This window comes from Monodon monoceros, unplaced genomic scaffold (assembly GCF_005190385.1).
Source record: "Monodon monoceros isolate NGI ecotype Baffin Bay Population unplaced genomic scaffold, NGI_Narwhal_1 Super_Scaffold_2, whole genome shotgun sequence".
Taxonomy (NCBI): Eukaryota; Metazoa; Chordata; class Mammalia; order Artiodactyla; family Monodontidae; genus Monodon; species Monodon monoceros.
In genome coordinates this window covers 87,621,516-87,646,146 of record NW_021703776.1, presented here as the reverse complement: position 1 = coordinate 87,646,146, position 24,631 = coordinate 87,621,516, and the positions used below count along the sequence as shown (strand labels likewise).

The following is a 24,631-nucleotide window of genomic DNA, read 5'->3' as shown; positions in this document are numbered from 1 at the left end:
TACTCACATTCTAAATATGTAAAACAACTGAAGAAATTTACTCATTTAAAATTAACTAGCAAATTCAAAGGTACACTTAGAACCCAGAGTTCCTAAATCCCAGTCAAATTTAGTATGAAGATCTAGGAACCTGAAAGAACTTTTTATAGTAACCCAAACATATTCTGTTTTGTGTTCTGGCCAATACATGTTCCTACACTCCTGTTCTCTAAGTCTACTTCTTAGATTTCTCTTTTCTCTTGCTTATGCCTTAAATCTATTATCAACAACTAAACATATTATTCAGACTAATTAGTTGGAACTCAGAACCAAAAATGTTACAGATCTCTGGAAATTATTGTTAAATCTGTTAGGTATAACAATTTTATGATTATACAGAAAAAATATCCTTATTTTTAAGAGATACTAACTTAACCAGTGAGAGGTGAAAGGTCATGCTGCCTATAATTTACTTTAAAATAACCCAGCAAAATAAAAGCAGTAGAAATAACAAGAGTGGAAGTGAACATGGCAAGATGTTAACAGCTATTAAATTAAGATGTTGGGGAATTCCCTAGTGGTCCAGTGGTTAAGACTCCATGCTCTCACTGCTGAGGGCCCAGGTTCAATCCCTGGTTGGGGAACTAAGGGACCACAAGTCGCAAGGCAAAAAAAAAAGAAATTCTTCTGGGGAAATTCCCTGGCAGTCCAGTGGTGAGGACTCCACCCTTCTACTGCAGGGGGCACAGGTTTGATCCCTGGGAACTAAGATCCCACATACCACAACGCAGTCAATAAATAAATGATTAAATGGAAAGGGGCATGTGCTGTAAAAAAATAAAAATAAATTAAGATGTTGGGTGTTTATTATAATTATTCTCTCTTCCATATGTTTGAAAATTTTCATAATGGAAATTTCTTTTAATATTTATAAACTTTTAATAAACCCTTCTCCAAAACTTTTTAAATGGAAAAAAGTGAAACAATAAATGTAAGAAATACAGTTATAAAAAGGGGGGGTCCTGATCTTAGACCCTAGCTAGCATAAATGAAAATTGTATTATATGGCATGAAAACATCTAGAACAGAAAATCCCAAAGAGATGAAGACAGATATGGCAATCCATCTGATTTGCTGCTGCACAGCACCCTTTAGTTACTACAGGATATAAAATGGACTTTTTCCTACATTATCTACTGACTCATAGGCATTCTGTCATTAATTATAACTTCTAAGGCTTTTTCCTGTAGTATTTTTACCTCTCCTATCTTCCTCAACTTGCTAAGAATGATGTATATTCTTTGTCATGCCTATAGAGGACAGAGTAAGTTAATAAATACTAATTAAATCCAAGTAAGTGACTCATAAAGAAACTAGACACTTTTCTGTGTCTAATGCTTCGATGCATAGCTAGTATCTAATAAAAGGCTGACTATATAAATTCCAAAATGATCAGATCAATTTAAGAGTTTCAATTTCCTTAAATAAAAGGAAAAAGTATAAATGTCTAAAGGTTACAATAGTGTTCATTTGCACGAACAGCAATAGCAGCAGGAAATACCATTTTTCATGTTTTTAAGATTTCCAGTTACCATCCCACAGTACAAAAGCAGAAAAACTAGGAGCTCACCTGGCGCTGAGGGGGTCGCTGATGAGCCACCCCAAGGTAAGAACCCAGGATAGTGGAAGTCTGAAGAGGCTCTGAGGGACACCAGTATTCTAGTGCAAGCTCCAAATTAAAAGGATTCTTTTTATATAGCTCACCTATCTGCAAACAGTAAACAAAGACTGTGGGAAAATGCCTGTAACTCAAATTACTTTTAAATAAAAATTTACATTTTTATTGAATTCACTTGTATATTTAAGATATTAGATCTGAAATTTTCCAAAGGTAGGGAAAAAATAACGGAGAGAGGGAGATGATAGTCCATCCAATATAACAACTTACCAAGAGCATTAATTGTTCCAGATCCCTTCTAAGTGAAATGGGGGGTTCGTTGCCCATCTGCATACTCATGTGAATCATTCGAGCATCTTCATCTGCCCGATTCCTCAACTGCTTCACCTATTAAATGTATTATATAGTTTATATGTAAATTTATTATATGGGTTAATAATAATGAAATGAGAAAATCAGGCAACTGTCTAAAAGTGATTACATAAAAGAAAAATATTGTTTAAATATCTATTCCACTTTAATAATGTGAAGAAATACGCTAGGAATTTTACTGCAATATTATTAATCATAATTTATAATATCTTAAGACTTCAATGCATTTTCCACTACAGATAAGTTAATTTTAACTAAAGTGTTTCTCAATTACTGACATTTTGGGTAGGATACTTCTTCACTAGGTTGGATGATTCTAAACATTACAGGACATTTAGCATCCCTGGTACTACCTACTAACTACTAATACCACCACTATAGTCATGTAATGAGCAAAACTAGCTCCCTAAACATTTGCTAATTAAACAATGTACTTGTAAATAACTCAGCAATCAAAGAAGTCTCAAGGAAAACTACAAAATACATTAAATAGAATAAAAATGAAAACACAACATATCAAACTTTGTGTGACCCAGTTAAAACAGAAATCACAGATAAATTTATAACATTAAATGCCCATAGTAGAAAAAAATAAAGGTTTCAAATCAATAATCTAAGCTTCTGTGGTAAAAAACTGAAATGATTAGGGCAAATTAAAACCCAAGCAGAGAGGAAAAAAATAATAAAAGCAGAAATCAATAACAGTGAAAGAAAATATAAGAAAATCAATAAAGCCAAAGGCTGGCTCATTGGAGAGATCAATGAGATTGATAAATCTCTATCCGGGTTAAGAAAAAAGGGGGAAGACACAAATTAACCAATATTAGGGATGAAAGAAGAAACATCACTACAGATCATACAGACATAAAAAGTATGATATTAGGAATACTAGGAATAACTTTATGCCAATCGATTTGATAACTGGAATGAAACAAATTCACTGACAGACACAAACCTTCAAAGCTCATTTAAGAAGACATAGATAACCTAAATAGTACTATATCTATTAACAAAAGTCTAGTGTCCCAAAATTGTGTGAATAAGTTCATTGTTTACCCTATTCAAGTCACATATGACTTTGTTTATTCAAACTCCTCTCAGCCTTTATCTTTCCAGATGACCACTATCTTTCCATAGTAAAAGTCCCTTCTGGACTAATAACTAGGAAAAAGTTAAAGCCTTAACCCTTTCTAAGGCTTCATTTCCACAAATGTAAAATGAAAGCATCTCTTCCAATTCCAAAATTCTATGATGTTCATCTACCACATCCTTCAAGGCTGATGAGGTCTCAAGTTACCTGTTAAACACTCCTTGACTATTCCAGTCCTGAGTGAGCTATCCTTAGCCTAAGAAATCCACTGTAATTTACTGTCTATACCTGTCATTTACTTACTGTTACTACCTGTATTTTTCTGTGTATATCTCATTTCTCCAACTAGACACCAAGGGTCCCCAACCCCCAGGCCGTGGACCAGTAGTGGTCCGTGGCCTATTAGGAACCGGGCCGCACAGCAGGAGGTGAGCAGCGGACAATAAGAGAAGCTTCATCTGCCGCTCCCCATCGCTCGCATTACTGCCTGAACCATCCCCCCCAACCCCCTCCCCCCGCTTCCGCGGAAAAATTATCTTCCACGAAACCAGTCCCTGGTGCCAAAAAGGTTGGGGACCGCTGAACTTGACTATATATTCTTTGTTGGCAGGGAATCAATCTCCTACTTATTTGTTTTCTTCACAATTCCTAGCATGGTTACCTGGAATACAGGAGAAACTCAATGAACACTTGATTCATTATATCTTGAGTAAGCACTTCATTCCTTGTTTGCTACCATTCTGGGTAGTTTTTCCATTTGCCTTATGTTTTTCAGTAGGTATGATATCAGAACTGCACATTGGTATTACAAGTGTAGACCCTTCGGGTGCTTTTTTTATGCACACACACACAAAAGGCAGTTTTATAGGACTTTACCCCCTCCTTTACTTCCTGCCACCACTCTGATGGCTTCCTTGACACAAAATGGCACAAAGAACATATGCTATGTAGGAACTGTCTGAAATGTCTCTAAGAATTCCTTTTTGGATCAAAGTTATAGCTTGAGCACTTTATTCAAATGTAACCTCACTAAAGGTAGGCAGGGCCCCTGGGCCCTGTTATTAAGAAAAAAAGAAAAAGAAAAAAAGCAACCTTTGCATTAGTGTCTTAAACCCATCACTTGACCCGTATCTATGTGGAGGTCTATTTATACACTATAATTAAGAGTCTAAACAATTATCTATGAAACTATAAAACTGGAGATTCTCCACTATACCTCTTCCAAATCATGTATAAAAGGCATTAAATAAGACAACCTTAGCACTGATTCTCCAGGGTAGCATGAAGTTAATAATTTTCTCCCCACAGAAGCATTTTCATTTGCCTATTATTTTCTCATTACAAACAATTCTCAACGCCAAATATGTCTTCCTTTTAGCTTGTTCTCAGTTAATGGGTCTTACATTATTTCATTTTCATGAATCACAAACTAATTCACAAGCTGTAACATAACAACTACTGCCAAATATTAGTCTACAGTAAAAGGTTTTATTAGTTTCCAAAACATAAAGTTGGTTAATTAGTCAATTTTAAATTATTTTATAAAATTCTTCTACTACTTTTTACTCATCCTACATTATTACACTTACCTTCATTGGCATAAGTGCCAGGAAATCTGTAATGAGATTATGGATTCTACGAATATAAAATTCCTCCTGATAGAAGTTTTCTGACACCACTACGGATTCAGTGAGGAACAGGAAAACACTGTCTGCAATTGCGAGCTCTGCCATTGCTTCATCTGCTTCTGTGAATTCAGCCAGAGCTAGGAACATATTTAGAAAAACAGCACATGGAGGAAAAATTACTAAACTAGATTATAATATCTCAAAATATTCTGCTGATAGTTCAAAATTCAGATCTCTTCTCAACCTTCTAATATGTTCTGTACACAAAATAAGACAGTGTGTAACTGTAACTGACTCACAAACCCCAAAGAACTACAGAAAAAGTACATTAGAAAATCATCTACTCTTCACAATAACATCGAGAGCGATAAAAAAAAATTACTTAAGGGATTTTCCTGGTGGCGCAGTGGTTAAGAATCCGCCTGCCAATTCAGGGGACACAGGTTTGAGCCCTGGATGGGGAAGATCCCACATGCCACGGAGGGACTAAGCCCGTGCACCACAAATACTGAGCCTGTGCTCTAGAGCCCGCAAGCCACAACTACTGAGCCCACGTGCCACAGCTACTGAAGCCTGCACGCCTAGAGCCCATGCTCCACAACAAGAGAAGCCACCGCAATGAGAAGCCCCTGCACCACAATGAAGACTAGCCCCCGCTCACCGCAATTAGAGAAAGCCCGCGCACAGCAATGAAGGCCCAATGCAGCCAAAAATGAATAAATAAATATATTTTTTTTAAAAATTACTAGGTAATTTTGTGATAATCTGTCTTTGAAAAAGAAATGTTAAATAGCTTATTCTGCTTCACTGTCATAGAGACCAAATACATTCTGTTACTTAAAGTACACTTTCAATGCCTTGAAAAGGGTCAGGAATAGATATAAACCAGGATAGTCTCAACCAGAGGAAAAGAGATTGGTTGGTTTTTCCCTTTTTTTGTTTATGTGTTGTTTTGCATTTTGAAATAAAGCCTGCATATCTACCCATATCATACAAACTCCTTGAGAACAAAATAGTTTCTTAATTCTTTATTACTACTAACAGTAATGATTACTAAAATTATTAATTATTAATATTAATTAAATATTAATAACTAGTTCCAAGCCTTCACTTGAATTCAGAAATACTGAAATTAAGAACTATTTCTTGAAGACTACTTACTTGGGTAATAAAGCACACTAATATCTTAATGTAAATTGAGTTTTATCATCTCAAAACAGTATATAAAAATTTCAATCAGTTTAGTAAAATTCAAAACACACTTTTTATAAAATAATGTAATAAACATATTTTATAAAATGTCCAGAAGTCTACAAAAAGAGTAGGAACTAATTTTTCAAAATTCACATCTTTGTTAAAACTCGTCTGGATTATTTCAAGAAATGACCATTTCTGCAACATAAGCTATTCATCTTTTCTAGTAATTTTTAAAATATAAATTAACAGATTAAAATGTATACTTTAAAATGTTCATTATAGCGAATTCTCTGGTGGTTCAGTAGTTAGGACTCCACGCTTTCACTGCTGAGGGCCTGGGTTCAATCCCTGGTCAGGGAACTAAGATACCGCAAGCCATGCAGCACAGCCAAAAAAAAAGAAAAACATTCATTATAATACCCCTAATTTTAAAGATTATAAAAGGGTATGAGCATGTAAAACTAAAGAGATTAAGTAGCCAAAGATCTAGGACTTGAAACTAGGTCTGGATTCCTATTCTTATCTAGTGAAGTATATAGTATTTTCTACTGTGCCTCTCAAGATTAGGCCAATGGTACAGTAATTTACAGTATATGAATTTGATTAACTATCACATAGCTACTTAAAAGTATACAGTAATTTTATGCCAGAAAAGTACTGAAATAAGACTTGTAAATGAATAAGAGGTATAGCTGAGAAACAGAATTTGTACATGATTGTAAATGTCTAATTCTCCATCTACCAGCTTTAATATAAAAAATACTTGGCCAGGGACTTCCCTGGTGGCTCAGTGGTTAAGAATCCACCTGCCAATGCAGGGGACACGGGTTCGAGCCCTGGTCCAGGAAGATCCCACATGCCATGGAGCAACTAAGCCTGTGCACCACAACTACTGAGCCCACATGCCACAATTACTGAAGCGCATGCGCCTAGAGTCCACGCTCCACAAGAGAAGCCACTGCAATGAGAAGCCTGCGCACCACAGCAAAGAGTAGCCTCCATTCCCCAAAACTAGAGAAAGCCCATGCGCAGCAACGAAAACCCAATGCAGCCAAAAATAAATAAAGAAATAAATTTATTTATTAAAAATTTAAAAATACTTGGCCAAAGAAAAACTTGTAACACAAAAAAAACTTTCCACAGCAGTCTTGAGGGAAAAAAACGAAGCTGGAGGAATCAGACTCCCTGACTTCAGACTATACTACAAAGCTACAGTAGTCAAGACAATATGGTACTGGCACAAAAACACAAATATAGATCAATGGAACAGGATGGAAAGCCCAGACAGAAACCCATGCACCTATGATCAACTAATCTATGACAAAGGAGGCAAAGATATACAATGGAGAAAAGACAGTCTCTTCAATAAGTGGTGCTGGGAAAACTGGACAGCTACATGTAAAAGAATGAAATTAGAACACTCCCTAATACCATACACAAAAATAAACTCAAAATGGATTAGAGACCTAAATGTAAGACCAGACACTATAAAACTCTTAGAGGAAAACACAGGCAGAACACTCTATGACATAAATTACAGCAAGACCCTTTTTGACCCACCTCCTAGAGAAAGGGAAATAAAAACAAAAATAAATAAATGGGACCTAATGAAACTCAAAAGCTTTTGCAAAGCGAAGGAGGCTACAAACAAGACGAAAAGACAACCCTCAGCATGGGAGAAAATATTTGCAAATGAATCAATGGGCAAAGGATTAATCTCCAAAATATATAAACAGCTCAAGCAGCTCAATATTAAAAAAACAAACAACCCAATCCAAAAATGGGCAGAAGACCTAAATAGACATTTCTCCAAAGAAGACATACAGATGGCACATACAGAAGACATACAAGAAGCACATGAAAAGCTGCTCAACATCACTAATTATTAGAGAAATGCAAACCAAAACTACAATGAGGTACCACCTCACACCACTTAGAATGGGCTTATCAGAAAATCTACAAACAACAAATGCTGGAGAAGGTGTGGAGAAAAGGGAACCTCTTGCACTGTTGGTGGGAATGTAAATTGATACAGCCACTCTGGAGAACAGTATGGAGGTTCCTTAAAAAACTAAGAATAGAATTACCATATGACCCAGCAATCCCACTACTGGGCATATACCCAGAGAAAACCATAATTCAAAAAGACACATGCACCCCAATGTTCATTGCAGCACTATTTAAAATAGCCAGGTCATGGGAGCAACCTAAATGCCCATCGACAAACAAATGGATAAAGAAGATGTGGTACATATATACAATGGAGTATTACTCAGCCATAAAAAGGAACAAACGGGGTCATTTGCAGAGATGTGGATGGATCTAGAGACTGTCATACAAGGGAAGTAAGACAGAAAGAGAAAGACAAATATCGTATATTAATGCACATATGTGGAACCTAGAAAAATGGTACAGATGAACCGGTTTGCAGGGCAGAAATAGAGACAGATGTAGAGAACAAACGTATGGACACCAAAGGGGGAAACTGGCCGGGGGGTGGTGGTGGTGGGATGAATTGGGAGATATGGGTTGACACATATACACTAATATGCATAAAACAGATAACTAATAAGAACCTGCTGTAGAAAAAATAAATAAAATAAATTTCAAAAATTAAAAAAAAAAATCTTTCCACAGCCCACTTGGGAACAGCATGAGACTAGAGAACAAAATGTTCTGGAATCATACAATTGATAAGATACTGGAATCTGCTGACACTCTAAGACTAGGAAACATTGACATGGACTGTAAACTTTAATAAAACCTTTCCAGATTTACAGTAAAAACCTACAGAAGTGACAATTTTCGGGCCTTCGAATTACAACAAAAGCATAGCTCTCATCCTGTTAGAGTAAACCACTATTAGTATGATAATTACATGCACGTAAACAGAAGAGGATATGCTATAGTGGGTAACAGATTGTTAGAAGTCAGATTCCACATCCATTATTGATTGAACCAAATATCACCTAATATACTGTAATTTAAAATAACAGTAGTTTTTAATCTGACACAATGTAAGAAAAATTAGTCTGTCTGTGAACAAAACCAAAAAGAAAAATGTAAAAAAAAAATATTGTTATACTGTCATTTCAAATTTAAAACTCTTAAGGAAAAAAAGAAGCTAAAAGAGAATTGTCACTGGCTGCAAGAAAAGGAAAAAATTTTTCAAATAATTTCTTTTGGGAGACAAGAAAAAAGGAAAAGGTCCGTACTTCTCAATACAAAATTTCAATTACCACAACTCTAGGTATCTTCCTAGGCTCATGCTTATACATGTCAAAGATAACACCTTTTCCTTACACGGCACAGCCAAAAAAAAAAAAAGAAAAAGAAAAAGATAACACCTTTTCTGAAATGCCATTAAACGTTGATATGTCATTTCCTCATAACAAAATGACCTACAATCAGTTTACCTGTCACATCAGGGAGCTGAGATATCCCCCTCAACGCCAGTGCCCAGGCAAGTCTCACAGTGGCTTGCAGACCCGGCAGTTTCCAAGGCTGTGAGTCTTGAAGACGAGAGTGAATTGTTGCAATGTATTGTCTCTCTGTCAACAGTGGAAGTTGATGAATCATATCTGAAAACAAAAATAGACAACTATACCAAAGTAGAGAAATTTTCACTTTTGATATACAGGAATAATGTCTAAGAATCAGAAAGTCAGAGTATTCCCATCAAAAAATTATGACTAATTATAATTAATGTTTGAAATAAGTATACTATCATAAAAACAGACTACACCTACTTAATTCTGTGATTCATTTCATTCAATACAGAAAATCTGACCAATGCATTAACTGGCAGCATTCCTATATGAGAAGCACAGGTACTGCTTGTTATGTGACACACAATGTACTATGTGACAATTCGATTGGAGGTAAGGGGTAGTTTTATTTTAAATAAGCCTTTTGTAATGGCTAAGGATGATCACCAAAGAGGAGTGGGAAGTGTCTGGTCTCCTCACATACCTAACGAAAGGAGACGGGGATGATACAATCAAAAGCGGACAGCGGACAACTGCTGGAATAATTATAAATATTTATGACATTAAATGGCAATAAGCTTCCTTTGTGGGAATCATTTTTGAGATCCTCGGTTCTAAGCAGTAACTGTTTACAAGGTTACCAAGAGAAATTTTATCTACTTCACAGAAAAAAAGAAAGTTGAAGATAATATATTACTAAAAATTATAGTTATCCTCCCTTAGAATGAAAGGTTTAAAATGTGAATAGTAAAGAAACAAGCAAGTAGGGGGACTTCCCTGGTTGCGCAGTGGTTAAGACTCTGCGCTCCCAATGCGGGGGGCCCAGGTTCGATCCTTGGCCAGGGAACTAGATCCCACATGCATGCCGCAACTAAGAGTTTGCATGCCGCAACTAAGGAACGGGCGAGCCACAACTAAGCAGTCCACCTGCCAGAACTAAGGAGTCCATGTGCCGCAAATAAGGAGCCCACCTGCCGCAACTAAGACCTGGCACAACCAAATAAATAAATTAATTTAAAAAAAAAAAAAAACAAGCAAGTAAATTAGGCATGCCTAACTCAACAAACATATTGCAAATCCTTTAGCACGTTCCCATTCCAAAACCTCAAAAGATAACAGAAATATCTAACAGGGCTGCAATTACTTTAAAAATGTGATCTTATATCTAAATATTCAAATATGGATGAATTACACACAAAGGAATAAAATATACTATTTTTATCTTACTTGTTAAAAAATCACCCTTCTTAAATGTTATCTCCACAATTAAATCTGATTTTTGAAATAAATGTATTAATAGGTACAAAATCCAATACCATCACGTTCCTCTGTGCTTTGTTCTATAAAACTGATATCAAAGCAGTACAGAAGTGCCATAAGAAGAGCCAGATTCACTGCATCCAACGAGCCATTAGCCTCAACAGTCACTCTTTCCAAATGTCCAATAAGGAGCAGAGTGTCATCTTTGCCTAAAGGTGATTGGCAAGCCCAGGCAAAAAGGCTTTCTGCCAGAGACTGCCTGCACTCCTTGATGAGATCAGAAACCTAGAAATAAAGATGAATGATTATCGGTATAAATAAATTACACTGAAGCCTGATCTTATTCCAAAATGTAAACTATGTATCATAAAGGCAAACTATATAAATGTATCTGAATCCATAAGCGACCCTAAAATCTCACCTCTGCAATTCTGAACAAACCCTACTATTAATTCCTCAATCTTAAGTCCCAACCTCCTCTATAGGACAATTTCTTAAAGGCCTCGGGGATTCCCTGGTGGTGCAGTGGTTAAGAATCAGCCTGCCAATGCAGGGGACACGGGTTCAAGCCCTGGTCTGGGAAGATCCCACATGCCGTGGCGCAACTAAGCCCGTGCGTCACAACTATTGAGCCTGTGCTCTAGAGCCCACGAGCCATAATTACTGAGCCCGCATGCCACAACTACTGAAGCCCACGAACCTAGAGCCCATGCTCTGCAACAAGAGAAGCCACCACAATGAGAAGCCCGCACACTGCAACAAAGAGTAGCCCCTGCTCGCCGCAACTAGAGGAAGCCTGCGCACAGCAATAAAGACCCAACGCAGCCAAAAATAAATTAAAAAAAAAAAAATTTCTTAAAGGGCTCATTCCAGAAAAAGTGCTAGCATGGCACATAGTGCCTAGAAAGAGGCTGAAACAAGTGCAAGTCAATTTCATGGACACAACTGCCTATACACTTTCCTAGGCATTGTTAATTTTCCTATGCCTGTATTAGAAGAATGTTCTAAGTGACATGACTTTTCTGCCTCCAAGATGTGACACAGACAACCCGTGAATTGATGTCATTGAACCCTTGCCTCTTTTCGATGTTTTTCACTGCCTAAACCTCTCTCACGCTGTAGTTTCTCAAACTCGTTGTTAACATCAATCTGTGACACAAGAGTAAGAACTTTGTAAGTCAATCCTTGCTCCATCAGCTCATCAGTAAACCGTGTTGTCATGGAAACCAGCTCTGGACTGTAATGAAAATAATCAATAAAGTTATAATGAACAGTAATGTTTATACTTTCTCATCACATGGATATAGCAAACACTCTTTTGATGATAATGTTAGGTTACTGGAAACAACCAGGATGAGTTATAACCTAGCTCTTGCCATTCTTTTTAGATCTTTGTGTTTCAATAAACTTCTAACCATAAATAACTGAATTACCTTTCATTTGTAAACAAAATAAAGCAGGTTTAAACTGTTGTGTCATTCTTGGCAGAATAAGGGAGTGATTTATTACTCAACTTAGGTTATACACTTAAATTATACATACTAAAGTGAATTTTTGTTTCTAAAATTATAATTCTTCAAGCAATTTCTAATTAACCCCTTGAAATCCTAGCATGCAAACAGACCTGAGTTCGAGGGTCCATGTCTTTCCTCGTCGAGACTGTATCAAGGCTTTCAGGGAATTTGCAATGCACCGCTTTCCATCCCAGTATAAAAGAACAGCTACTAAGCCTCTGGTGAGGCCAGGAAAATGTGGTTGCTGGTGCTCTCCTAGGAAAGGAAGTTGAGAAATAATTTAGTAAATAAACACATATGTGTTTAGGCTGAGACAAAAATCACTATACCAATGTTCAGTTCAAAGAAATCACAGAACCTTAGGGTTTAAAGGGTCTTAAGAGTCCTCTACTTGGGCTTCCCTGGTGGCGCAGTGGTTGAGAATCCTACTGCCAATGCAGGGGACACGGGTTCGTGCCCCGGTCTGGGAAAATCCCACGTGCCACGGAGCAGCTGGGCCCGTGAGCCATGGCCGCTGAGCCTGCGCGCCCGAAGCCTGTGCTCCCCAACGGGAGAGGCCACAGCTGTGAGAGGCCCACGTACCGCCAAAAAAAAAAAAAAAAGTCCTCTACTTCAAACATCTACCCATTGTTTTATCTCTTTCACAAAAAGTCTTTCAAATATTTGTATGTTTCTTCCCCTAGTAAATTAAATAACATTTTCTTATGTTTCAGCTTTCACTGGCCCTTTTTTTTGCGGTACGCAGGCCTCTCACTGTTGTGGCCTCTCCTGTTGCGGAGCACAGGCTCCAGACGCGCAGGTTCAGCGGCCATGGCTCACGGGCCCAGCTGCTCCGCGGCATGTGGGATCTTCCCGGACCGGGGCACGAACCTGTGTCCCCTGCATTGGCAGGCGGACTCTCAACCACTGCGCCACCAGGGAAGCCCTACTCGCCCTTTTAAACTGCTCTCCTTTGAATAAGTTCTACTTTGTCTTTTCTGAACTACGTTGCCTATAGTTTGTTTCATTTCCTATGGTATTTTTCGCCCCTTGGCCCAATCGCTCTTACACTCTACTCCCTTCTGTTCCCCAAATTCACCTCACTGCCTCACACCTCTTACAGGCGATTTCTTCTGTCCAGATGCCCTCTGTCTTCCTGAGTGCACACCTACTCCACCTGACATATGCCTACTCATTTTTCAACAACTACCGTAAGCCTCGTTATCTTTGTGGACTTCCCTGTACAACCTGAGGTCAATTTAAATGCCTCCCCTCTGGACTGTCCCTAAACCAAGCATTAATCTACTTAATGGTGGCATAGTTATTGGTTTCCATGTCTTTCTCAATTACTAGACCATGAGCTCCTTTACACTAGTTGAAGTTTTATTCATCTTTATATCCCTGGAGTCTTAACACAGTGCCTGGCCCATAATATGCACAGAAAAAATAACTGTTAAATGAAGTTTTGAGTTAAACTCAAAATTCAAGCATGTTCAGTTAACATCTGCATCACAGAACGGGAAAACGGCCTTAGTCATTCTCAATATCATATTTCTTTTAATGCAGCCTTAGGTCAAAAAGGATTCTGGCAGCCACATGCTATCTTCAGACATATTAGACTTTCTTTCAATTAAAATGCCCACCTGGCTTCTTCACATGGTTCCCTTGCTATAATTAAAATGAACTGCTTATTTTATGGAAATTTCAATCTTTTCTCTCTACAGCAGCCAGAGAAATAATTTCAGTTATTCTGGATTCTGCAACTCCTGCTTAAAGCCCCTGCCAACAGCCTCCCACTGTAATTAGAATAAAATCCAAATAATCTTCATGGCCTGCAAGACTATGATCCGACTCCTGCTCTGTCCTCATCTTCCTTCATTCTCCCTAGTTCCTGATGTTCCAGCCACGGTGGTCTTTGTATCCTTCAGCAGGCCTTTATTCGCACCTTGAGCTGTCTACTCTCCCTGGAACACCCTTCCCCAACAACTCTGGTATCTTGTCATCATGCAGGTCGCAGATCAAATGTCCCAATCTCAGAGAGGTCTCCCCTAAGTACCCTACTTACAGGTGCCCCCTATCATCCCCCATGTCTCTATATCCCACTGCCTTGTTTTATTTTCTTCCTAGAACTCAGTATTATCGAAATTATCTTATTCTTTACTCATTATCTGAATCACCCCCTCAAAACGAAACTCCAAAAAAGCAGTGACCTTACCTTCTTACTCATTATATGACAATAAATGCTTTCAGCTATAAAACTTCTGGGACGCAGTCATTCTTTGCTAGTCAATTACCATGAAAAAGTCTATCTTAAAACAGTTAAATTTCCTTTAACAACTCTAATCACTAAACTAAAGCCTTCCCATTAGTCAAAGATAAACAAAAGGAAACACTGTGAATATCAAATAAACTACATCTTTAGAAACTATTTTGGAATCTAAATGATATAATATTTTAAATTACAAGTGAATAATTTTACATTTATGTACTACCTTACCATAGGTTCAGTTAAATGTCAACCTACCAGCAAGGAGAAGCTCAACAGCTGCCAATTCTCCAATATCAAAAAGGTCACTGAGGATAAAGGCTTCTTTAATAAGCTGTTCAGGAAGAAGTCGGGTTCCCTGTTGACCCTGGATAGCAACTCCTTCTGTACTGGCTTTCTGAACCTTCTCATGTTGTTGAACATTTTTGGGCTACAACAATAAAAATAAATAAATAGGATCATGTAATGACAATAGCACATGGAGACAAGGTAAATTGTTACCTAGAGAAGTTTATTCACAAGGCAGTCTGGTAAAGTGACAAACAGGAGTATTGCTTATCAGATAAAGGTCTAACTATCAGATATAGTTAGACCTTTATGAGGTAACATTTTACATCACTTTCAACTTTTTATACTGTTATTACCTTCTCAATAACTGCTTCTGCTAAACTGAACTAAAAAATGTTGAGAAATCACACAAAATAGCATACTATTTTTCAAATGTCTAAGAAACTTTCCAAGTATATCTTTAATAAATATAAAAACAATAAATCTTCAAGTGGGAAATAGCAAATCGAAAAAAATTATAGAATTAATTAGTAGGGCTAATGATAGCTTATTAGTATGTTATTTTAAAATGTAGTCTTATTTGCAAAAAGGCTTACTTGGTGCAAATATTTAACAAATAACATATAGTATAGAATTACTTGATAGATCATAAAATCTTAGGTATTTACACCTTGAAAAATGCCATACAGTCATTTAATTCAACTGCTCTATTAACAGAATGGGAAAACTGATGCCCAGATAAGTCAGGTGACTTGCCTGTGGTCATACAACTCTTTAGTGGTAGAGCCAAGACTGGAACTCAGCTCAGCTGGCTCCCAGGCTAGGGCTCTTAAATAGTTCTTAGATGGTCTTGCTGGTCTATAAAAAAAAATTGTCAAGCAGCAGGGAAAGGAGCTTCCAAATATGAATCCCTGCCACTGAAGTACTCTACCCCTGGTTGAAAAGTACGTCAAGATGCAGTGATTAACAATATGTAAGAATTTACTGCTAACACAACTTACATAGCATTATGAAGAGTTAAAATGTTGACGTGTACCTGGGAATAAATAAAATAATCAATCTTACTAAGCTTAGACAGATTAACTATAAGTCAGAAATTCCAAGGAGGCTCATATTTCTGAAATATACGGAACTTTCTAAATTGTATTCAAATACTATTAAGATATCTCCTAGCTAGAGATAAATACAATATTAATGTCTATGGAGAAGAGAAAAAAGATAATAATTGCTCCCAGGAAACTTCCATTTTTAGAAAAAAACTTGAATCAATGGACTAGAACAAGTAACATTTCATTTACATGCATTAAGAATTTACTTGCTCCTTCAATCTTTAAAGGAAAAAGCAAATCCAAGAAGCAAAAAAAGAAAATTTCCTACTGGGTTTCTGAACAATGAGATGAAGTCAGGTTTGTGTTTCTTCAAAATCATGTCAAGAAGGTGAACAGCTTCAGGCTGTCTTCTCCAAAGAGCATTTCCCACAGTCTGCCAAATGTCTTTGTAAGGACCCCACAGACTAGCAGCTTAAAGAAAAAAAATAAAAATCAGCATCAAATAAAACATATATTTGGAAAATAAGGTAAGGTTATCGTCTATACATTTTAGTCATGCTCACAGCTCCTTTTTTTTTTTTTTTTTTTTGCTCACAGCTACTTTTAAATATAAGGAGTTATATATACAAACCAAAGATTAATATAAAAGAATATTAGAATTCACAAGCAATAATATAAACGTCATTTTACCTAACTTAATATAAAGTAAATCCTGACTTTAAATTGGAATATCAGCTGAACCTGGTTTTGTCACTTAATATTAGCTACGTGACATGGAGTGAGAAAATAACCTCTTTGAAGTTCAGTTTCCTTTTATATAAAATGGGGAGATCACCTGCTTCATAGGATTGAATGAATTAAATGAGATAAACTAGGTAAAATATACAATATAGTGTCTGGCATATCATAGTCACTCAATAAATGTAACTGCCTTTCCTTCCCTCCCTATCATCCAGAGAAAAAGCAAGAATGGGGGGGGAAAAATCAGATTCTATAAAACTTGGAAGCTGAAAAAATAAGTTTTTGTTTTGGCTGGGACACTAGCTATTAAAAAACAACATAGAAATATGGAATTCTTTTGTAAACTCATATAAAAAGGATCACATTTTGCTTTGTAAAGGTAATAACAATAATAAGTAATACTTAGAGAGCTTTTGCTACTAAGCATGGTTAGAAAAACACAACCTGGAAGCCCAAAGTTTCTGTTTGCAAACAATCAGATATGGCACCCCTGTGCTTATAAAGACTCTGAAAGAGAAACTAATCAAAACCACTCACTCACTCAACAGATGAACTAACTATAGCTTAAACCATAAAGGGTGGTCTGCAAACATGTTTAACTGCCATCTGAGAAAACACAAATCCCACTAAAGTCACCAGAACAGTCAGAATGACATGCAAGATAACCTAACTAAATGCATTACAATCTTATGAACAATGTTGTCAGAAGAAGGCAATTTACTGGGCAAATTTTTTTTTTTTAAAAAGGATGTGCAGGTTGGGCTTCCCTGGTGGCGCAGTGGTTAAGAGTCCGCCTGCCAATGCAGGGGACACGGGTTCGTGCCCCGGTCCGGGAAGATGCCACATGCTGCAGAGCGCCTGGGCCCGTAAGGCATGGCCGCTGAGCCTGAGCGTCCGGAGCCTGTGCTCCGCAACGGGAGAGGCCACAACAGTGAGAGGCCCACGTACCGCAAAAAAAAAAAAGGATGTACAGGGAGAGGATAGACTAAACCAGTCAAGCCGGATCAGCCATTCACTCAACAAACATTTACTGAGGGTCATGCATGTGCCAGGGACTACAGAGCAAGCAAGACAGACAGGATCCCAGGCCTCAGAGAACTTATAGATTGACAAGAAAGACAGGCATTAAATGCAGGATTCAAAACACAACTAACTACCAGAGCTTCCCTACTGGCACAGTGGTTAAGAATCCACCTGCCAATGCAGGGGACAAGGGTTCAAGCCCTTGTCCAGGAAGATCCCACGTGCCACGGAGCAACTAAGCCCGTGGGCCACAACTGCTGAACCTGCGCTCTAGAGCCCACGAGCCACAACTACTGAAGCCCGTGCACCTACAGCCCATGCTCTGCAGCAAGAGAAGCCACCGCAATGAGAAGCCCGCGCACTGCAACGAAGAGTAGCCCCTACTCGCCGCAACTAGAGAAAGCCCACGCACAGCAACGAAGACCCAACACAGACCAAAAAAACAAAAAAAAACAAAAAAAAACAAAAAGAAACAGAACTACCAGTCTAAGGGAGAGGTACAGAGTGCTATGTGAACATATAAAAGGAAGACTCTAACCTAATCTGAAGGGCAGAGCAGGAAGTTTTGCATCAGGTCTTTGGTGTGGGGATGTGGAGGAATGGGAATCACCATGTCTACACCTTACATAGAGACAACCAACCAACTCCCTGCTTTGCTTCTCCTGTTTCGATCCTAAACTTGCCAATCTTCTAATGAAAAATATAGCTTGTCATATAAATTTCTAGAATTAAAAATGTGCTGATGAAATGAGTATCCATGCAGATGTACTTCCCACTAAAGGTCAATTAATTGACATACTGGTTTATATATCTGTCTTTTCCCAATGTGATCAGAGAACATCAATTCCACAGTTGGAATCTACTCAACTGTGGATACACTAACAAACATCACAGTTCCAGGCCTGCCAAAATGAGGGCCTGACCCTGGATCCTGGTGACTGCCTGTGAGGTGCTAGTTGGATGGTGACTAACTGACTTCCCTAGAGATCATCTTCTTGGTTCTTTCCAGCTGCAAAGGACAGAGTAGGTTTGAGCCTTGTATTCCTGGCCAAGATGGAAATTTTCCTGTTAGTAAATGGGAATGTTTCAATTAGTAGATGACAAAATGAAATTGGACAATGGTGTGACCAATGGACTAACTAGAATATGAAGTGTCAGGACCCAAGGATGTTGGGTAGGTAAGCTACTCATGAGGTGATGGAACCTTAACCAGGATGAGGGCAGTAAAGTAGAAAGGCAAGGTCTGTTGGTAGAGTCAGAACTGGTAACTGATTGGCACAGGGGATGAAGGAAAGTTATCAAAAATGACTTGTAGGCAAATGTGAAACTTGCCTTACCACAGGTATTTTTAAAACCTGACAAAAAGCGAACAAAAGTAAACTGTCTATAAAAGTAATACTCAATAGAACCCCTGAAGAATAACTTTCTTTGCACTATACATACTTAGTTTGAATAAGCTCAGTGAATTCTAGAGAGAATTCCACTTCCCCCCATTTGTGGGGAGGCATCCAATAACAGATCAAAAATCTACACTAAAAAACCCCACAGATACCAGCCTCCTGAGTCCATCATTAACATCAACACATCACAGAAGGTAGTTGCAACAAAGATTTATATTCATTTTGTCTTTGGTTTGACTAATTTTGGTAAATATCTCCCTGTTATTGATTACAGATGAAAGGAGGCTATAATTTTTCCAAATTACTAAATATGTTACAACATAAGTCATTTGCTTGTTTGAGAATACATTTACTTTCCTAAATTTTAGGAATACCTCCAGCAAGTCAAATTTATTAATTCATTCATCATGTACTAGGTATGGGTAAGCTCACAGTGTAGTGAGGAAGCACATTTACCATATAGTCATACATAAGGGCAATATCCATTATGGTACGTGCTATGAAGGTGAAGTACCCAGGGCAACGATCACATAATAGGGGAATGTGACCTAGCCAGGGAGATCAGGGAAGGGAAGGATTCACTGAACAAGTGATAACTGGGCTGAAATGTGAAGGATAAAAGTAGGAGTGGGAGGGGCTTCCCTGGTGGCGCCGTGGTTGGGAGTCCGCCTGCTGATGCAGGGGACACGAGTTCGTGTCCCGGTCTGGGAAGATCCCACATGCTGCAGAGCGGCTGGGCCCGTGAGCCATGGCCGCTGAGCCTGCGTGTCCGGAGCCTGTGCTCCGCAACGGGAGAGGCCGCAACAGTGAGAGGCCCGCGTACCGCAAAAAACAGAAAAAAAAAAAAAAAAGAAGTAGGAGTGGGAGGTAGTGGATGTACACTCCAGGAAAAGAGGAGTTCCCGAGGCAAGAGGAAATGCTGCACTCTCAAACCCCTGAAAATGCCAAGAGAGCGAGAGTACCAAGAAGGGATCAGCAAGGGAGGCAACTGCCATACCATGCTGCCCATGTTAAGGATTTGGGTCTTTACCCTAAAAGATCAAGTGAGATAGATTTCAAGTGTCTGGTGGACTTAGTGAAACAGAAAAGCATGTAAATGTTGAGAGCTGTTCAGGAGGATGGGAACAGACTAGAGTGGGTAGAGGAGGAGAAGGTATGGCAACAGAGTCTGAACACTGATGTATCTTTGAAAGGTTTGACTGTGAAGAGGAGCAAGAGGACAGTAACTGGAATGAGGCATGAGATCAAGATAAAGATTTGGGCAATTAGTGGAAAGAAAAGGAACAAAAGAGAGAGGAGGGGATAATGGGGAGAAGAGTGTAAAGGGCAGGATTTACCTTAGACAGGAAGATACAGGGAAACTGACTCGAAAGAGTGCAGATATATCTAGGTTTGTAGGTTCAAGGGTGAAAAAAAGAGTTCATGCCTGTTGGCTTTTATTTTCTCTGTGACTAGGAGACTGAGGGATTAGTTGGAGCTTAAAGATTTGAGGAGTGTGGAAAAGGTCTGAAATAGACAATGCTATGAACAGGACAGGGGTTACCAGACAGCCATCCAAGGATTGTCAGTGTTAATGGTTGCTTACTCACAAGCCTGTAGGTCTACTCAGCCGGGCTGATACAGGTCACAATACTAGTAAATCATGCCGCTGAAACTCAGGCATAGGCCTTCAAACTCTACCTCTACTTTCTTCCCCTTCTACAACTCTGAGATGTTTTTTTTTTAATTATGGTAAAAAAAGCACATAACATAGAATTTGCCATCTTAAAAACATTTTGAAGTGTGCAGTTCAGTAGCATTAAGGGCTTTCACACTGTTGTACAACAGATCTCCAGAACTCTTTCATCTTGCAAAACTGAAATTTTGTACCCGTTAAACAACTCCCCATTTCCCCCTCCCACCAACCTCTGGCAACCAACATTCTTTGTTTCTATTACTTTCAATCCCTCATACAAGTAGAATCATACAGTATTCGTCTTTTTGTTACTAGCTTACTTCACTTAGCAGAATGTCTTCAAGGTTGATTCATGCTGAGCATAAGACAGGATTTCCTTCTTAACGCTAAATAACATTCCATTATATATCTATAGACCACACTGTTTACCCATTCATTCATCAATGGGCATTTGGGTTGCTTCGCTGCACATTTACTTTTTTAAAAAAAATATTCTCCTGACTGGGCTCTTAAAAATGTTTCCTTTCGGGCTTCCCTGGTGGCGCAGTGGTGGAGAGTCCGCCTGCCGATGCAGGGGACACAGGTTCGTGCCCCGGTCCGGGAATATCCCACATGCCGCGGAGCGGCTGGGCCCCTGAGCCATGGCCGCTGAGCCTGCGCGTCCGGAGCCTGTGCTCCGCAGCGGGAGAAGCCACAACAGTGAAAGGCCCGCGTACCGCAAAAAAAAAAATGTTTCCTTTTTATGTTGCCAATTAAACACTCCTGCCACAAGGCCTTGTTATACAATGTATACTCTTTGCAACTGTTGGCAACTCCTTTTCCTTCAATGATTTATGTTTAATGATAGTAACTTAAGACAAGTACATACTAAAGTATATAACCACACATACTAAAAAAAATATATAACCACACATACAACACACAAGCCTTGTTTTAAGTTTACATCTGTGTGGAAGGGCAGGACAGCAGTACTAAGGAAGTAATTTCACTACTAACATTCAGATATATGGAAATATTATGTAATGAAATGAATTAGGTTTTGCTTAAGTAGGAGCATGTAGACGTTTAAGTATCAAAGACTGGCTTCGAATCATTAGCTGTATAACCTTGGAGAAGTTACTTAACCACTCTAAGACTCTATTTCCAAACCTGTAAAATGGGGTGTTTAATAGCAGCTACCCCAGAGTTGTATAAAGGGGACTAAATAAGATGAAAGTACAATGCTTAATCCAGTGGCTGCGAAAAAGGAGGTACTTGATAAACGTAATTATTCATTATTATAAAACAATTTATCGTTGTGTTTCCGAAATGGTTTGATTTGCAAAAGTCAGGTTTAGACAAGTTTTCAAGAATATCAGTCGTGTGAAAAGAACAAACCAGCAACAAAAAGACTGTATAAGGATGGAAAGAAAAGGCGCCCAGAAAAGACTCCTCTTGAGTGAGATCCTCTACAAGCATTTACCACACAGACGTGCTCTTAACCGCCCATTAAGTTTAGTACGGCTCAATCAAGGCATTCTGAGCAGGAAATTCATTTTCAGGCCCGCTCCGGCCGCTGCAGCACTGTTGGCATCCTTGGCCCGCCCACGAGGAGCCAGCGGTGCATCCCAGGAATTGTGACAGTCAAAATGCACCCACTCTTTCAAACGCCCCGATGGAGACGGGGGGGTTCCGCCCCTGATAGAGAATTGCCCAGAGGACCCAATCCAAACCTTCCAGAGTTTCTTTACTCCCTTCTAGATTCTGCCCCTCCCCGAAGATCTACAGCTCCAAAGGTACAGGAGCATCCAGGGGCGGGCCACACACGCAGAGCTGGGAGTCACGGCACTCCTGGGCCACCTTCCGGATTGCAGGCTTCATAATAAAGGGGCCTCTCTTCCTGTAGGACCCCACCCACCCACCCAACCTCCAAGAAGGGCCCCAGTGTCCATTTTGAGGTGCGAGTTTTCAGCCTGCGCTCGTGGCTGAAAAATATCTCAGGTCTCCCGGCCTCATTGCCGGAGAACTGCAAATCCTGCAGGAATTCGGACCGCAGACACATAATGGGGTGGGGAATGGAAGGGACCAGACTCGGCCCTGGGCTGCGAGAACTGCACGCCCGGTTCCAGGGGACCAAGCCTCCGTGCCTCGATCCTTAAGCCCCAACGCTAGGGCTAGAGCCGCAGCGCCGACGCGCGCCATTCAAACTGGGGAGGGGCGGGACTCTAGGCCCAAAGCTAGGGAGAAGCGGGAACTATGCACAAGTGCGGACCTGGACTCCGAGGAACCTCACTGCCCACGTCTCTGCCTGAAGAACGGACCAGCACCCTGCCCCACAGCTTGCCTTCTGGCCCGGCCGTACCTACCCGAATTTACCGCCAACAGCGTCGCCATCTTGGAGGCGAACTAACGGAGCCCTCCCGCCGCACGGAAGCCCCAGAAGAGGGTGAGGCTGCCCGGGGCCACGCCTAATCAGAAAGATACCACGCTGTCCCTTCCGAAATGCACGCTCGACCGACACAGGCGTACAAATACTCCAAAATCTGTTCTAAGTCACAGACGTCAATTTTCGCCGGGATTGACGAAAATTCCCATTTAAGTCAGGCGAGGGTAAGACCCGAGGTCCTCGAGTTGACGTTAATCGTGCAGTGCATCCTGGGACTTGTAGTTTATTTCTAGTGATTAAAGTTAGTTAGCTGGAACAGAAAAAGACTGTTTATTGAAATGACGCCCACTTATGATATTATGAAAGCCGTAAATCCAAATAATTATCTCCATTTCAAATTAAATCTTCCTTGCGTTACTCCCTTACTTTGGGGAGTGGAGTGGGGTGTAAGGTGTCTAAACCTCAAAACTCCATTTGATGGGTTGCAAACTAAGTTCATTACATTTCATCTACTGTATATACCAGTGTATTGCGTCAATATAGTTGCATGCAGTTAAACAATCATAACTTTTTATTATGAAAATTTCAGGTGTATACAAAATTAGAGTAATGAATGACCAGCTTCAATAGCTGGTCAGTTCCTGTTCCTCACCCCCAACACAGGAGATTATTTTGAAGCAATTTGCAGACATATCATTTCATAAACACCAAATATTTTTCTACCTAAGCACCCCAAATAACTGGACCTTCTTTTTTCACTTGCTAAATTTTAGTTTGCTAATTTTCAAACTAAAATACAGTCATTAGTGTTTGCTATCATATGCCAGATAATTATTAAGAATTTATTAAGAATTTGCTTTCAAACAACAAGGTCCTACGGTATAGCACAAGGAACTATATTCAATATCCTGTGATAACCATAATGGAAAAATATAGGAAAAAGAATGTATGTATATATGTGTATAACTGAGCCACTTTGTTGTACAGCAGTAATTAACACAACATTGTAACTCAACTATACTTCAATAAAAAATAAATTAAAAATGAATTTGCTATCATATACCAGATATTTATTAAGAATATTTATTAAGAATGTTGTTGTTGTTACATTATCTCATTTAATCCCTGAAACAATCCTACTAGGGAAATATAATTATAGCTGCTTACTTCATAGATGTTCCATGTACCTCACAACCTCACTTTATCAACTCCTCCAACATTCCACTGAGATTGGGAGAAAATAGAGTTTATAGTCTCATTTCACTACTGGAAATCAGAATTAAATAACTTAAACAAAATCACAGAGTACATTGTTAAGAATAGCAAGCATATTCATTCTTCTGAACAAATAATATTGAATGACACAATGTCCATTAGGTGGAACACAAAAGTCACGGGTAATTTTTTTGAAAGTCATTGTTATATAGAGACAAATGCCGGATTACAGTGAAAGTGGTCTTAAGGAGTGAAGGGGAAGAGAGAATGAAAAGGTAAAGGGATTTTTTCCGAAGTTTAGCATGAAAGTGAGAAAAATATTGAGCAGAAACTTGGCAGGAAGTGGCATTCAAAGAAGATTTTCTTTCTCAGCACAACTATTATGAGCCTTCCCCTCACACACTCTTTAAGCCCACACATTTCC

The 24,631-nt window shown here is 39.0% G+C and overlaps 1 protein-coding gene across 3 annotated transcripts in view; it reads right to left on the bottom strand.

The window, feature by feature from the left end:
• NUP205 (nucleoporin 205) overlaps positions 1–24,631 on the bottom strand; it is a 116,787-nt gene that overhangs the window by 58,079 nt on the left and 34,077 nt on the right. Inside the window, exons 1-10 of one of the 3 annotated variants that reach the window (XM_029234360.1) lie at positions 22,973–23,025; positions 16,117–16,259; positions 14,710–14,881; positions 12,317–12,461; positions 11,770–11,929; positions 10,749–10,977; positions 9,361–9,525; positions 4,709–4,884; positions 1,928–2,044; positions 1,610–1,747 (exon numbers count right to left, since the gene is read on the bottom strand). In XM_029234360.1, coding sequence (XP_029090193.1) covers positions 1,610–1,747; positions 1,928–2,044; positions 4,709–4,884; positions 9,361–9,525; positions 10,749–10,977; positions 11,770–11,929; positions 12,317–12,461; positions 14,710–14,881; positions 16,117–16,259; positions 22,973–23,000 — 1,473 coding nt within the window. In that variant the 5' untranslated portion in view covers positions 23,001–23,025. Of the gene's footprint in view, positions 1–1,609; positions 1,748–1,927; positions 2,045–4,708; positions 4,885–9,360; positions 9,526–10,748; positions 10,978–11,769; positions 11,930–12,316; positions 12,462–14,709; positions 14,882–16,116; positions 16,725–22,972; positions 23,026–24,631 lie in introns of those variants that run through there. The other 2 variants (XR_003795346.1, XM_029234361.1) reach the window with 2 other exon arrangements.